Source organism: Haliaeetus albicilla, chromosome 2, assembly GCF_947461875.1.
Source record: "Haliaeetus albicilla chromosome 2, bHalAlb1.1, whole genome shotgun sequence".
NCBI classification, from domain to species: domain Eukaryota; kingdom Metazoa; phylum Chordata; class Aves; order Accipitriformes; family Accipitridae; genus Haliaeetus; species Haliaeetus albicilla.
Window position 1 is genome coordinate 44,690,657 of NC_091484.1, and position 17,090 is coordinate 44,707,746.

Sequence of the window (17,090 nt, forward strand, 5' to 3'; positions counted from 1 at the left end):
ACAGCCTAGAAGGCAACTGTAGTAGCTGACTTGGGTATGATGTCCTGAGCAAAAGCCAAGACTGATACCAACACACAACTAGTGGACACCAAGGTGAGGAGGGCGGAGAGAACACAAGTCTGAAGAAGTAACAAAGGTAACAGTCCTCATAAAAGGAAGTTGTCGGCACCAAGACCTGGAACTGCAGGCTTTCCTTTAGAGGCCATAAGATGATATGAATGTCTAGGCCCATGACAGCAACTGAAGTCCTTACTTCTCAGTGAAGCAATACTCAGCCCCTGAAGGTCCTGCATCAACATGGTCAGTACAAGGACACTGTTCACAATTGCAGAATGCTGGTACCAAGGAAGGGTGCAGCAGGCGAGGAAGGATACAGACCGTTCCTACAGGATCATTTCAACCTCCCTTCTCTATCCTCCGAGTACCCATCTTCTAGCCAGAAGAGATGCAGTGGAAAAAGGCGTGTCAAACTTAACAGCAGGCAGGCTACTACCAAGGGTTTGTATTCAGTTTTGGCAGGACAGCTGTGCAACATGACCCTGAACCAATCTTATTTTCTTAAGGCCTCCGGCAAGTAAGAAATGAAAAGAAAGCCACGGCTACAAAATTACCATAGGGAAGGTTGAAGTAGAAACAAACAGAACTGGTGATGCTAAGACTGTAATCAACATTTAATTCAAATTGAAAGGCTGTCTCATACCCTGACACTCATATATACCAAAAGGTTTCAAAGTTTTATTGCAGTCTATTGGGTTTTTTTAAATCCATCTCACATGCTAGGTTCCACGTGTAAAAATTGTATTACTTACGGCTGGTGAAGAGATTTTTGAAGAGGCTGCCATTTTTTTAATCAAGCATACACAGAGACTTCTGTTTTCAGAAAATCAAGAAGGTTAGCAATTCAGGGATTTAAGAAGTACACTTTAGGTTGCATGGACTCTGGAGCAGGAAAACTGGGCAAAAAATTATTCTAATATACATGACACAGCACAACACAAACCACCACGTTAGTCTTCTAACCTTTATTCAGTGTTTAACATTAAAATTAAAGTTAGCCTTTTATTAACAGTGAAAGACTGCAATCAGTATTTGGAAAGCATCCCACAAAATTGCTAAACTGTTTATTTTCATTGACAAAAACCAAGATATTATTTTTCTGTGATTTCTGTCATGAAAATATTTATGACACTAACAAAAAATTCTACATAAAAAATATTTTTAACAAAGGTTTTGCTATCATCGTTTACATACACATTATAGAAATTAAAAAATAATTATCATTTAATGAAAAAAAGGATGAAGCATCTTACATGCTACTCCATATAAAACAACTAATTGGTTTAAGGATGGAAAACCAAGTCTAGTATCAGATGTGGATGTGCCAAGGTATCTCCTACCCACTGTGGACCGTATTATTGTACCTGGGAGCTCCCCAATTCCCCTGGTGCTGCTTCTTGCCCATTAGACACTGCATTTTCACATTCTTCATCCAACATGCAGCCTCAATAATTCCTCTACAACATACTAGTCTGCCAACAGCGCTGTCCAAGAGCAACACCCAGAGGCTAAATATACCGCTACAGCAACTCTGCACATTTTGACCTGTTTCTTTCCAAGAAGGAAAACCTTCATAAAGATAAGCAACAATTTCCTGTAAAAATAAAGAGCTGACAAAACTCTTTCAATGGTAACATTAACAGCAAAGTATTGCAGGCAAACAAACCCACTCATGAATATCACATCTTTATAGCTATTGCGAACAAGTAAGAACAGATGATATATACACACACTTATGACATAGAGCAAGCATTTGCAAAAGCTACTGCTTGTATGTGTATAGTATTTTGGTTAGCAGCAGCACTGCAAAGGAACAACTAGAAGGATGCCTGCTCTCTGGAAAGCCAATTGTGTTTTTCAAATGCAAAAAGACAGAAAAGAGGCAGGCTGCTCTCCATTTCCTTTACCAGTTGTCAAAGCAGTACTTTCCAACCCCCCCACCTTATATCTTGAAGGCAGTTGCTGTAGGAACATGTTGGCTATGCAATAACAAAAAGACTCTAGCAAAAAGGTAATACGCTAGAGCATCTTTAAGAGGAACATGTTATCTGGAATCACAGCAAGAAGAGGGATAGAAAACTGGATACAAAACCAAGTCACTAAAGCTTCATTTTAAAGACCTCTGACATCTAAAAAGACTATTCTCTGTAAATTTAAAGCCTATATAACGGACAGAGAATAAGGATGACAAACTAAGAACACAATCAGTAACACCACACTTATACCCCTAAACACTTGTTTAGAATAGAACGTACTTAGAAGAAAACACAGTGAAGATTATGTAATCACAAAACATGACTGCACCTGCCAAACCTTTTATTATTTTGAGATTCCAGATCCAGACAATGATTTCAAAACCAAACAAAACCAGACATCTCAATCAAACACCTGATGGAAAAGTTCATCATCTATTGAGTAGGGCTTGCTCCACTCTCCTCAGTTAATCACATTCTTCTTTCCATCTGTCTTCTCAGAATCATGTTCTTCGCATGGCTTATACTCTTCACCTGGTTGTGGTGAAACTAGAACCGCATCAACTACAAGGAAGCAATCATGCCTCAGCACCTGCTCAGCTGTCAGTCTGTTACAGCAGAACAAATTCAGGAGAAGAGATTTAACTTTATCATCCTACAAACAGAGGGAGAATGATTTCATCAGTAAGCAAAACAAACTCAATTACAAATAACAACCAAGTATTTGATGAACACATCTTGTAAGTGCTTAGGGCCCAAAGTCCTCACAAAAGGTTGTACCATAGCATTCCAATGGTCAGCAACATTTGACAGTCATAGTGCTCATTAACAACAAAATAAAAGCAAGCATTCGGCACCAGCTCTGTCAACCTGGTGCCAGCAGATTTCACAGAAGATCATGAGTTATTATATTTTAAAATATCAATTCACTGAACTACCATAAATTAGAGAAATACTGCAGTAGGTCTTTCTACTGAGAAGGAACAGAACAGGTGCCATTCACCTTCTGCAACTTCATCTTTAACTTGTCACATTGCTTTACCTCTCTACAAGAGGACCGGAAAAAAAAAAAAACCAAAACCAAAGTAATGGGCTCTAAATCAACAGCAGCTCTTTTGCTATTAACCCACCACTTACACTTAGGCTCTTTGGATTTATCAGAAGGGATTACATGCCTAAATGCTTAGTACATTAACAGTGCTGGACTCCATACACAAAACATAAAAAACACAGCTGCTACACATATTCATAGACATCAGCTGCTGAGTGAGGAAGAGCACACACTGGATTTTGGACAAGGGGACTGCAAGAAAGACAATCTCAAATGCTGATCTAGAAATCTAGATCACCAAAACTCAATGGGAGCAGACTCTTTCCATAAGAAGGCTTGCTTGTTCACAGTCTCCAAGCCAGCAACATCTCTGGCCAGGGTCAATAAAACAGCAAAGCACAAGCGACCTGTACACCTCTCACCTCTCCCCATTTCACCCAGACAGAAGAATCACTGTAATGCAAAGGAATGTACACAAGTAGTCATAAACTTGACAAGACAGAAACAAGCAGACAATTTCCAAGTCTTCCACTAATTATCAGAGTGACTCTGGAGAATTAGCCACTCCCCAAATAATCTGAAATCTGGGGGAAAAGATGAGATCTGAAAACATCTGTTTATAAAACATTTTAAATGCTCAACAGAAAAATCTCTACTTATGAAGATCCAAATGTGCAATGAAATACAGGAGTGAATCATGTCTACACACTTCCTCTGCAAAATTAAAAGTGAAGAAAGCCTGAGCATTTAAAGAGCTTGAAAAGCTTTGTACTTGTACATTTGCATTTCATGATACTATCAAATGTCTGTCAACAACAAATATATTCCCTTCTCACCATCTTCTCACACTAAGGAAACTGAAAATTGATTCCACAAGGAATACTGTTGTAGGACAACATTTCATCATATGAACTCCATTTCATTGTGTTTGCTCTTATTTACCTTTTTTTTAAAAAAAATACACAAAACCGGATGCTGAAACACACTGAACACTGAAGCTTGGCATGGCTAAATGAGTGGCTACAAGATCTTATCTCTAAACTTTGCTTTTCCTCAACAGTTACCTGACATTAATATCCCTGTTTTAAAGCCTAATGTTATTTTCCTGTGGCAATTTTACATTTGCTGAAATCAACAAGAATTTTATTAGTTGCAAGTGTGCAACTCCTCTGGGCATGAGACTGAGATGGGAGGGAAATTACCAGCCTGTCAAGAGCCTGCAGATGGGCATGGAGATTAATTCTGAATAAGCTGATTACAGATAAAGCACTTAAAAGCAAAACAGATTTTCCCCAAGAAGTGGGACAAGGATTAACAGCCAGGGGTCTACAAGATTCCCCAAGAAACAGCTGAAAGATATTTATTAATATTACATTTCTCAGTAAAACCCTTATGTGTGTTCCTGTGCACTGCAGGCAGCACAGATTGCTTTCCAGCAGACTTTGGTGGTTGGTGCACGTGCGTGCACACACATCCAGGATGAATCCTTAAAAACTGCCAACTATGATGTATTGATTAGGATCGTATCATCTGACAAGGTCAAAATCAAATGCTGCTTCTTTTCATCAGGGACAAAAGTTAAAGAAACTTGCTCGTATTAAAAGCTGTAAAATGAATTAATCCCTGCTAAGAACAGTAATGGCTAAATTAATTAATTGTCTGTGAGATAAAGGCAGCTGTTTGCACTTCAGAAGATACCTGCTACAGAAGAACACAGAAATATAATACCCTGAAACTGGCCGTTTAAACTTTGATTTGCATACTTCAGACCTTATTTATAAAGCGTTATTACAGCAGAAATTTTATGGGAAACAGAAGTGAACTAACTCCTATTTTTGATGTCCCAAGAAATCTTTTCTATTTCCTTGAACAATTAAGTTTCTCTTATGCATGAGACAAAGTCAGGTTTTTCAGTATCTAAGGATTATTATGCATAATGCTGAATGCCACAGACGGTTCTGAATGAGGCAGACTGTTCTGTACAAGTTTTGTGGAATATATTTAAAACCCTCTTGTTAGCCCTAATGGTGAATCATGAAGTACTGAATCTTGTTTGCTATAGTATTTTGCGTTTCATGACATTCACTTAATTTTTAATATGAAACCAAGCAACTATAATGAATGATAAGAAACACTATTTACAGGATCACCTCCCTGCTCAAATGGTGCATGTTTTATTCTTTTATTTTTCCAAGGTAGTGTTACACTAGCAATACTTTTGCAGAGGGATTTGGTACAGTCCTGTGCTTCATCATTAATGCTTTCATCACTGGAGAACATTGCTGAAATGACGTTATTAAAAGACATAGTGTAGAAGATAAGAGTCATCTAATAAAACAAGATTATTTACAGTACTGTGTTATGCAGTAATACACAAGCTACCCTGCCTAGACACTGGAACCACTACAGCTGTGTTAAGTCTGGTACTGTATCGTAACAGTTTCTTAACCTAAACACAGTAAACAGGATACACTAAGCTCATAATGAACACAATTCTAGTAATTTAACCCCATGCTTTAATAGTTATCTCCGCAAAGCAGGCAAATCATCAACACACAAGTATAACCAATAAAGAGGGATTTATTATTTGCGTTTCTTTTTCCCTTGACAAAACAACCCAAATTTATCTGACCAACAGCACCTCTGCTGCTTTGTTTTCTACTTTTCTAGAAAACATTGGGATTAACCTCTAACTCTTCCCTATATTCCTTAGGAAATTCTATCCATAACCTAAGACTTCACTTAAAAGCTAAACAGTCACCCACTTGCAGGCTTTTTAATAGTGTAAGGCTTAATTTAAAGAGTTTCATGAGCTCCTCAAATCTAGATAAAGCAGTAAGCTCTCACTTAAAGTAAGATCAACAGAATAAGCATGATATGAGAAGTAGTCCATACAGATTAAAAAACGCAAGGGCAATCCACTCAAGGGAGATGAGAGGGACACAGCACAAGAACAAAGCAGTCAGTAACTAGACAAGCAGGAGTACAGCAAAAAATTATGAAGCAGGAACTAGTCTGGGAAGACTAATGATTTGAAAAAGGTCCATAAACCTCCCTGTGAATTTCTTTAAACTATGTATGGAGGCATCTCTTCTGTTATTCCAACTTTTATAAGGAGGAAAAGGAATCGCCTGTAGCAAAGGTAGAAGAGGTTGAAAGCAGGCAAGAAAAAAGGTCTTAACTCCTGGCCAGAAGGCTAAAAGCTTATGGGAAAGAGAGTTACACAAGAAAATAAACCCAAGGAAAGACAAGTGCTCAGGTAAATATGGCACACAGAGAGAAGGCCATAAAATTATCTGCTTATGATTAATATCCAAGAGATAGGGAAGTTAGCAAAGGATAGACTTCAAAGTTGGAGACCTAAGTTGGGGAACATGAAGGCACACAGCTCTATTCTCAAAGAGTCACTGAGGCACTGGGCAAGGATAAGCTTCAAAAAAGGCACTGAAAATAGAGTTCAAGGTGACAACAGTTGCCGGCATACAGTAGACAGAGAACAACAGTTGAAAGAATGAAAGCAACAACACAAATTCGTATCATGCAGGGTCCACTTTGATCTGTGCATTTGTTTCAGAGGCATAGAAAAGTTTGTTTCACACACACAAAACAAACCCAAACCAAAGAATAAAGGGCACAGTACGCTTTTACAACCACGTTTAATTGATTAAAATGGAATTTGGCTGTTTTATTAACGCTTAAGCACTGTACAACCATTATGCAGAAAGACAGATGAACAAATTCAACATCCCTGACTTCAGAAAAGATAGGTTCCCAATTCAAATACCTCCTTTGAGGCTGAATCTCAATGACTTATTCCCCAAGTCTGTAACTTGGTGTCATTCAATTAATAGTTATCTGTGAAGAAGTTGCTCCTCCTGAGGTCAGAGTTAAATATTAAGAAAACTCTGGAGTTTTCTACCTTCTCAAACATAATTTTATTTATGCATGCTACTTAGGATTATTCAAATAATCAATTAAGAATGTTTTCTCAACCCAGCACTTACAATGAAATGTTTGACTTGTTAAAAAAAAAATATTGATTAACCACCTCTAAACAAGAGCAGTCTAATCATCCTCATCCAACGATTAACATACCATGACAACCACATCTACCTCAGGTGTTCCATCTTCTTTTGTGCTGAACTCCTGGTTTTGAATGCAAAGCTGTAAATGAAAAGACACGTAATGCATAACACCAGTGGGTTTTTTTTCCTTTTAGTTTAACAAAACCAAACATCAGTCAAGGACATGCCAGGTTTCACGTGAAAATGGATTGTTACAGGAAAATGGCAGGGAAAGGCTTTCTTCCTAATTTCACAGTAGGGAAAAAACATGCAAGGGGCTCAAGTTCCCCTTATGCAGAAAGAAGGGGGAAAAAATTAGTATCAAAAGAAACTTTTAGAGGTCAAAAAAAATAGACTTTTAAAAATATGACTCAAAGTCCATGTCCAAGCCGTAAGTTTAATTATATATTCTCTTTAAGAAATGCTGAGGAGTACTCTAACACACAAATACAAACCCTGTACCCATAAACAAAGTAAAATTTCCCAGTCTTTACTTTTGCCTAGAACCATGCCTGAGTACAGCATTTTCCAAAACCCTGCCTACAGGTTAAGCTGAAAATGCCTCTACTCTGAACAACTGCATAGACAGCAAAAGGAAATGTGTTTAGTCAGTGGTGGGCTGTTGTGACACAGATCAACAGAGAACTTGGAAAACCACTGTCTCAATTTTAGAAGTGCCACTGCTGTTTAACAAGGGAGAATGCAATGTCACATGCTCAACATGAAACCAGCAACTGTTGAACATAATACTAACACATGAGCTAGAATTTTCCATCAAATAATCAATACAACACCAAGTCCGAGCTGAAGATTAGTTGCATATGGATTAATCTGAAATTCAGCTGGCAAACTTGGATGAGGTTTCAGAAGCATGTCAAGCTTGCTGCATCCCAAATATTCTCTTCAAGCAGAGTCAGCCACTTGTAAAACGGTCTTTTTTTTTTAACTATTGTTTTTTTTCCTTTTACTCACTTCTACTTGTAAAAACCTTTTTTTCTAGAACAGATGAAGATCTGATTAGTGGTACTGAAAGTGTTCTAACTAAACCATACCACATTAATAAATTATAAATATCTACGATATTAAGCTACACTTTAGTTCATCTATTTCAGTACAAAATTACTTCATTTTAAGCAACTGCTTCCTAAATTAGGAATAAAACATAATGAAAAGTGACTTTTATATGAACCAACTTTATCATCTCAGCACAGGTAACCGACAGTGGCTACCTATCAACTTGCAGTTTACATCTCTGTTAGGAAGTGTTTTTAAGATGCCACAGCACAAAAGGGATTACTGAAGCCATCACTGTGCAGCTGATGGAACTGCCAGTGTTTCTCAGGAAGACCCCCATGTACCTGGAGCTCCAACTGGTACTCATTGAGCCAGTTCCAACGTATCAAGTGCTCATGCAAAGTCACTGCCTGGGAACACCAGCACTTGCTGGGTAGCTTGTGGCTTTTCAGGTCTGGAAGATTTGAAGTTTTCCCATTCAGAACACATGGCACTGACACCCTGAGTTGGGAGGCAGCAATACAGTGCCAGAAGACAAAAAGGAGATGTAGGAGATGCTATGCAATATACCACTTAACCAGGAAAGTAGATTGCTTTCTCTTCCCTGGCATAACACACACTAGAAACAAAACACCTAATCTAAGCACTGTTGCCAGCAACAAAACATAGGACAGTCCCATCCTTGTCTTCATCCTCCCTCTCTTGATTTGGGTAATTCCTCAAGGGCAAGGTCACAAAAAAAAGAAAAAAAAAAAAAAAGGCTCACAATGAATGAATAAGAAGTGCAGTGCAGTAAGAACTGACAATCCACAGCATGAGGAACAAAAGCATAATTTTTGTTCCTATTACTATACAAATTACATTGTATATTTTACAGAAAAATGCACTGTGTTCTGCCCCTAATCGTAACTCCCATTCGTTCTACACTTACCACTCAGTTGAAAATGTGAGCACTTATTTCACCAAAATAGTTCAAAGCAGAAGCTGGAGATAACATTCATTGCTCTTTATAAGCCTGCTACCGTTCCGTAACATTGCTAGAAACTCTCCCACAAGCCATTACATACCCAGAACAGAAGGCAGCCATAAGCATACATGTCAGAGGCTGGAGAAGCTGGCTGTCCCATTTTCAGTTCAGGAGAAACTAAGCTCAGGGTACCGACAACCATAGTGTTTGCAGCAGCACGTTGTTCCTACGGAGAAAAAAATTGTACCCATAATTTCAAGCAAGATCAACGGCACACTGAAGCAGATGTATCTCCCTCTCCCTTTTAACGTGTCAGACTTTACCATAGAGTTCTGTGCTCCATACTAGAACTATTAAAGCTTATAAGGTGGTAAAGAATACAAATCGCAAAACTTCTCAAACTAGGGGGAAAAAAAAAAAAAAAAATCACAGATATTAAAAGACATTCAGCACTATTTTGAAGAACTCTAGTTCTGAAGTTCAGTTCTGCCAGCTTTCCTATTTTCTCTTCTCTGCCTTTCTGGTCTTCACCTGAAAATAGCTGCTTCCTCCCTCCTGGTTTCCAGCATATTTTAGGACTGTCTACTGTCAAAATAAAAGCTAGATCCTGAGTTTCTATCCCCCTCCATGACAGCAGCCAGCACCAGCTATAGCCAGACTGGGGAAGACTACACTCCAGATCACCAAGAGTACTCAGTAACACACCAGTTACCAGCTCCACTCGTGCATTTGTGATCATGCAGAAAGTACAAGCACTGAGCAGTACTGACACCCCTATAGAAAAGGGCACAAACTGGATCCCGGCTGTGAACCATGGGTAGAACTTTCCTGCTCTATCACATGGGAGCTGCTCATTTCAGCACAGCTCATACCTGCAGGGAGCAATAAAGAGAGGGATAGTCTTCCTCAGTTTTTGCACTTTTCACAATGAAACCATGTGCGCTGAGTATGACCGTTCAGAAAATTCAGCTGTCAAAAATTTTTAAGGCATCTCTCTTTAGCATGTTGAAAATTGAAATTTCTTTCAAGGGAAGCACACCTTGCTGTCCAAACATTTGACACTCTTCATGAGATTAACAGATAATGCATTTCCAAAGCAGAAATAAAGGTACTCAATGAAACTTACTTTTATTTATATTATGTTTATTACACTAATATAATGGCATATTATTGTAATATATATTACTATGAAAAAAAATAAATAAGCATAAAGCAGACCTCTAGCACAAAAAAGTTTTAGCTCAAATGAGTTTAGAAAGTCAAAAGCTTACTACAGAAGAGATACTATTATTGGAGACTTCGCTATGTAAACACAATGAAGAGTAAGAAAATAGCTTGTGTTCTTAAAGAATATTAGATTTTCCCCAAGAACAACTATGAAATTCTTTACTACAGAAACTGAGGACTAAATCAGAAGTACATATAAATTCAAGTATATGTAGACAACATGTAAAATCCTGTTAATTTACCAAATACTGCAACAGATTAAAACACATACTAGAACCCCATTACCTATCAAACAGAAAGGCAAAGACTTCATGAGCTTGATGAGCCCTTCAAACATTAGTTCTTACCCTCACCTCTGATGACATTGATTACCTTTGAATACACAAGACAGACAGCCAACAACTACTGCAACTTCTCTTTTTTGTTCCACTGTTTTGCTTAACCAGAGCCCACACTCAGCAATTCCTTTTTTCCCCTCCAAGATTAGATTGTTTACAAAAATTTCAATGAGACTCAAACTGCTCAACCCTATTCAGAATATGAAACAGCAATCTCACTGCTAAGCACAATAAAGCTTTTAAATTGCACACTCAGCTGTCTGTTTTGATACAGAATTCTGACTAAAAGTCACTAAAGGATTTTTTTTTTACCTCTGATTTCGTGAAATCAAAGTCTCCAACGATTCCTTGTTTTCGATTCACAGCAAAAACATTATTTCCATGCAGAGATCCATGCACTATATTAGCTCCATGCAATGTTTGTAGACCTTGGGCCACTCCTTTCATCACTTTTAATGCCTCCTAATGATGTAATTTGGTTGTTTATTACAAAGATAGATATGGAAAAAACAAAGCACAGTATCAAGTACGTTTCTATCCAGAACTAAGACTTCTTATTTTTAGGTTTGTACACATTCAGAATTCATGCTAATTCCATTTTATGAAGCATGGATCAAATCCTAGTAACGTTATTATGACTTGCACAGCCAGGCAGGGCAGGGGGGCGGGAAGAAAAGCCAGCAGTCACTGATTAACAAATCACTAACATGAAAAAATATGGGGGGGGGGGGGGGGGGGGGAACATGCCACTTGGACCTCTACAAGTAGGTCCAAGTCAGCAAACAGAAGCTTCAAGTCATCAAACAGAACTAGAGAAAAGACTGTACTGGCTTCTAGCTACTGCTTCTTTGAGAAGGGATGACTATCCAAACTGCCTATACACTGCGTGAGGATGACGGAAAAGAAAAGGAGGGGGATGAAGTGAGGGAGGAGAGACGGAAAAAATAATATTAAAAAAAATTACACACACAGGAGTCCTTTAAAACTCAGTACAGAAAGACCTGCCCCTGAACATCTAACTACAGCTGAAGCATTAATTTCTATAAATGAAAAAAGTGTATCCAAGCAAAATCTTTTAGAAAGTTATAAACTGCTGCCTGACCAGATGCTAAGAATGCCAGTCAAGCTATCCTGTGCAACCCTGTACAGTCACTGTCAGCCACCAAAGGAAGTACACTGGTGAAACACCATCAGCACCATAAGATACAGCAAAACAGCAGGAGTTCAGTTCAAAAACACATCAACTAAAATGCTGATAGTCTAAGTAGTTATACTTACTTCTAAAGTTAAAGGTGTATCAGCCTGTAAAGCTCCCAGACTTGCTCCTGGGTAGTACGGGACCATTAAATATACCAAAGGATCAGACTTCAACAACAAAAAAAGAAAAATAGACTGTTTCAAATATCAGGAGTATTGGAATTTTAACATGCATTAGATGTGTGATAAATCAATTCATTATCCTAAGCAGACAGTTTATCTAAACTCAGAAATGAACTATTTTTCTCATTCAATACTCCAATTTAAAATATGTTAACACTTTAAGGTCCAACTGCAAGTTTTTCAGCTTAAACCAGAAATCAAGGTCACCTTAAACCAGAAATCAAGGTCATCAATTTGAATCTTGCCTTGCAGAAAAGAAGGAAGAACAGTTGTAATAATCCAGATCTTTCCTTCTGTTGATCCCAAGCTCTGTGATACTTGGCAACTCTTTCTATCACTTTGGCTTCTGAGCTTACATCTACAGAGTAGCCCTTAAAAACAAAACAGATACCCAACCTATTACTCCTAATGCCTGTAACATTATAGCATCAAACTTTTTTTAATTAAAGGAATGCATATTGTTAGGTGCCATCAAATAACTTCCTCTTCTGCTTAACACAAAACTCAATTCCAACTGTCACAGATTGTTCCCATATTTTCTTATTAACTCTTAGAAAGTTTGTACCAACAAAACAGGGAGCATGTCTTTAATGTGAGATTTAAATAAGCCAAGTCAAAACCAAGAAGAGTATTTACAACTATGCCTCTCATAATACTACATCCCCTCATTTCCCAGTTGCTAGCAGATTGGTAGAGAAGCAAAGCAAGGGAAAAGAAGCAGTTTCTGAAATGTCTCAGTGAAACCATCAGGAAGACAAACCAGCATCTGCAAAAAGAGACAGGATTAATGAGCACGGTAAAAGGTCCACCAGATGCCAGAAAGGACAGACGGTAGAGGGGAAGCACTGTTCGTTACAGCAGTCCTCAAAAGAAGCTGGGGGGAGGGGGAATTCAGTAAGCAACATGGAAGCAATCGAAGGAAAACAATGCTTCATGTTCTACAGGCCCCAACAAAAAAAACTGCCATCAGAAAAGAGCTGTTAAACACAGGGATATGAAAGGAACAGCAAAGTTCACTAAGAATCAGCACGTTAATAAGCCAAGGCCTCACCTACAACACTAACTTGAAAGCCAGTGCCAACATTACCTTTAAAAGAACCTTCTGGCCCTGAATTTCCGAACACACTAAAGGTCGCTTCGTGCTCAGTTCCTTCATGGGCTCAGCATCCAAAAGGTCTCGCTCCAGGCTGTATGTCAGAAGTCCGCCGGAGTTCTGAAGCACATGCACACACAGATATCCAGGGTAAGCGCATGGCATTTAACAGCTGCTAAGATTCAGAGGCTTTGACTCCCTCTCCTCAATCAACTTAGCAGAGCACAAAATCAGCTGGGACATGTTAAAAAGTTAACAGCATCTGTTACGAAGAGGCTGGCCATGATGAGGCAGCTAATGAAATGCATTCCTTGAACATCTCCCAGAGAGGGGGAGAAGGAGGAAGACCACAACAAACAATGCTCAGCGTGTGTGTCCCCCAAATAGACACAAACTGTGCAGAGCATTGTTGGTGCAGTCCTGATAGTGCCTGAAACAATTAACTGGCAGTGCATTCAAACACAATCTCTGCTTACCATAAAGTTTAGAATTCCTGCTTCTGGATAAAGAAGCGGTAATTCAGGGAACCATTTCTGTACCAAATATGTAAGCTTCTCCTAAATGAGGAAACAAGGCCCAAAGTTTCAGGTCACTGGTTTCTGACATATATAAATATACACTGACATTAGCAATGTATACCCAGGACATTCAAATGTAGGTTGACCATGACTGCATCTCCTTCAACAACAGCATTCAAAGTAACACTGCCATTTGCTTTAAAACAAACAAACAAACAAAAACCCCCAAAACCACATCACCCAAACAAACACCACCCCCACCCCACCCCCCCCGAAAAAAAAAGAAAACCCAAACGAAAACCAACACACACAACATGAACACAGCAGTTCAATATGGACAGATTTTTTAAATCTGAGGGTGGGTAGTGTTAAGACTCCAAACAGCTCATGCACTATCACAGAAAATATTTCATCTTTTCTACAAGAGGCATTAGTAGACATAAACAAAGGAAAACTACTTCACTACGCATAAGTGGAAGAAAGAAATCAAGTAGTAGCACAGACCAGGCCAGCATCTCATGTACCTCCTACGCAGCTGTAATGCTGCAAGGTAACTGTTACACACAAGTGCTACATCTACAGAGGTAGGTATATCACCACAAATTCTGGTGCCCTTCTACTTACTCACAAGGCAATGGTTTCTGATTCTTCCCTCCACATACACAACAAAGAAAGGGTGATCTCCTTCACTTCAGGATAAAAGCCTGCTTTAACCTAATCATAAGGAAACAGTTCCCTTCTTGCAAGAAATACACTCTTTTTTCAGCAACTGAGCTTATGCTTTCACCTGCAGCTCTCCTGGGTTGAGAGCTACAGCTCACATTTTTTTCTCACCTCACCCCCTTATGGAGGGGGGAAGGGGGGGAAGGCCTGAAGAAACTATGTTCAAATAGGGATAAAACTGATCACCCTCCATGCTTTCTCCCATAGGTTTCACCAAAAAAGGACCATCTTAATATTCAACACTATAAAAATCACATTTTGTATTTTACCCAGAGCACACATTAAAGCAACTGAAACGCAGAGGTGCCTCATACAGGTTTGTTTTAGTTGCCTAAGTAGTTTAATACTTACATATTCTTCTTGTTCCTTGGATATTCCCTGAAGAACCCTATTTCGCAGATCAGCAATTTCCTCTTTTATTCTTGTCATTTCGAACTCACTGTAATCATCAGACTGCATTAGGAATAACAAAGTTAACATATAATTCTCATTCTGCTATTATACCAAACAATGGTAACCTACTATATCAGGATTAAAAAACAACTTCGATATCACAGTTCCAGAGTTGAACATATTCTCAAATGCATATTGTACTCAGTCTCCTTCCTGGAAACACAACAGAATCTCTTAAAATCTAATCACGGAGAAAGTTGTTCTCTTTATTTATGTGACAGACCAAATATTCTAGCCCTATGCCTACTTGTTTCCTAAGTCAAAGAGCTTTTTTTTTAATTAGTTGATCACATATAATCATAACAGCAACATAATTCATCTACCAGCAATGCCAGTTCCATAATTCATTCACTTTTTTCTCCCATAAGCAGGAATTCTCCTCATGTCACCTCATTATTCAAGAACACTTTTCCCAATGGGTTTTATTAGCGTGTCTCATTTTAAATCTCTCTTGGAAGCTTACTGCCCCTGTACAATGCTTACAGAGAGACACATGCAGGTTCTTTTTTTTCCTTAAGCATCATCAGATTAATTAATGTACAATCAAACAAACAGCACTGAAGCTGGGGTAGTATTTACATTCTTTGGACTTCTCTGAAGGGAACAGACATTGACTTCTGTCACCAAAGGAAAGGTACACCATTAAAGTAAAAACTTAAGGTAATCACACAACCAGCCCTGTAAAAATAGCTGGACAAAACTGCTCATGCTGTGAACAGAAACCGTCACCAGAGGGACTTAGTTAAAAGCACAGTGCCATGGCTGGGGACTGAAACAGAAAAGTGGCTATGTACTGACTTTTTTTTTTTTTTTAAACCATTCAGGCTTGGTCTCAGGGGCCTCCAAAACTTCCACAGTTAAAGGCAAAATTCAGGTCAGAAAACACAAACTGTTCTATATAGTTACTACTTACTTAGAATAACCAGAATTAAGATTTCTAAACCAATTGAAAAAAATAACTGACAAAAACACCAACACTGTAACATTTTCATACTTCCTCAAAGTTGTTCTTTTCAACCAGCTTCCACCTTAACTGGGCCTTTAAGCTTTTCACAGTTTTCTTAATTAACAATAAGTTGTTAATATCAGGTCTTCTATTGAGCCATTCCTCAGCCTGTTTCTTGAACTAGGACAAAAAGGAAAAAAAAAACAAAAAACCAAAAACCATCAGAATGTGTTCAAGCGTTCTATTTTAATATACTTTAGTCCAATGCAGTAGAGAAACTGCCTGAAGCCTATTTGAATTCAGCTTTTCAGGGTCTTTCCCCACAGAAGAGGGGTTTTATTGTGTTTCATTTTAATTACTTTAACAACCTTCTGGAAAAACAACATCCTGCTTAAAGCTCAATCCCCTTAGGTTACATACTACTGATTTGTAATGAATCCAGAGATTCCAGCTTCCACAACTTTATTTTTTAAAAAACTATCTTTGTATTTAAATGAAATGAAGCATTGGCTGAGGTAATGCACAACTGCAATTCTTAAGGCTTAACCCAACCAATCTCTCATCACCAATATACTCCTAGAATTTCCTTATAAAAAGAGGACATCTTTCAAAAAGAAATTATGTCAGAAAAGATTACTAGTATAGATCAGAGTGACAGAAATAAATAAGGCATAAACTCACCTCAACACTGGCCAAGTATCTGTTCTTTATGACAGTGATCATACTTTGCTCCTGACAAACTTTATGTATAACTTTATTGTAAGCACTCATAATTATTCCCTTCTCTGTTTCATCATACTCCTGGATTGAATTACACAGAGGGAGATTAAAGATTGAGAGTTCTTCACTTATGCACACCAATGTTTAAGATCTAAAACCTTCACTAAGAAATTCCATTGTTAATGGCAAAAATAATTTATCAGATTTTTCTCTCTCTTCTTAAAGAGATTCTAAAAGGGAAGTTAGCAAGTCTAACAGTTCATCCAACAGTTTCAACAGAATAAAACTGATTAGCACTTCTATGCAGAAGTCCAATTTCATATTCCACATGCTATGAAAGCTTTTTTTTTTTTTTTTTTTTTAAGAATAGCACAGTCAAATAGATATGAGGCATTAAAGCATGCAACCATTCTTCTAAATGAGTCACTGGTTCTATCACAGAGAGCAGTCACAAGCACACTAAACTACTGGTTTGTTGTTAGTATGATGCTGTATCAAAGAACAGGTTCAACTTCTGCTGACATGACCATCCTCTGGCACAGTAGGGACTCTCATTGTAGAGACAA

The 17,090-nt window shown here is 38.2% G+C and overlaps 1 protein-coding gene across 1 annotated transcript in view; it reads right to left on the reverse strand.

Moving 5' to 3' along the window:
- Window positions 1–1,039: 1,039 nt before the first annotated feature.
- STK31 (serine/threonine kinase 31) overlaps window positions 1,040–17,090 on the reverse strand; it is a 41,915-nt gene continuing 25,864 nt past the window's right edge. The window contains exons 13-23 of the mRNA XM_069773239.1: window positions 16,486–16,605; window positions 15,853–15,984; window positions 14,757–14,858; window positions 13,641–13,721; window positions 13,159–13,284; window positions 12,317–12,442; window positions 11,970–12,056; window positions 11,004–11,153; window positions 9,227–9,352; window positions 7,177–7,245; window positions 1,040–2,685 (exon numbers count right to left, since the gene is read on the reverse strand). Of these exons, the coding sequence (XP_069629340.1) occupies window positions 2,494–2,685; window positions 7,177–7,245; window positions 9,227–9,352; window positions 11,004–11,153; window positions 11,970–12,056; window positions 12,317–12,442; window positions 13,159–13,284; window positions 13,641–13,721; window positions 14,757–14,858; window positions 15,853–15,984; window positions 16,486–16,605 (1,311 nt within the window). The 3' untranslated portion in view covers window positions 1,040–2,493. The remainder of the gene's footprint in view (window positions 2,686–7,176; window positions 7,246–9,226; window positions 9,353–11,003; window positions 11,154–11,969; window positions 12,057–12,316; window positions 12,443–13,158; window positions 13,285–13,640; window positions 13,722–14,756; window positions 14,859–15,852; window positions 15,985–16,485; window positions 16,606–17,090) is intronic.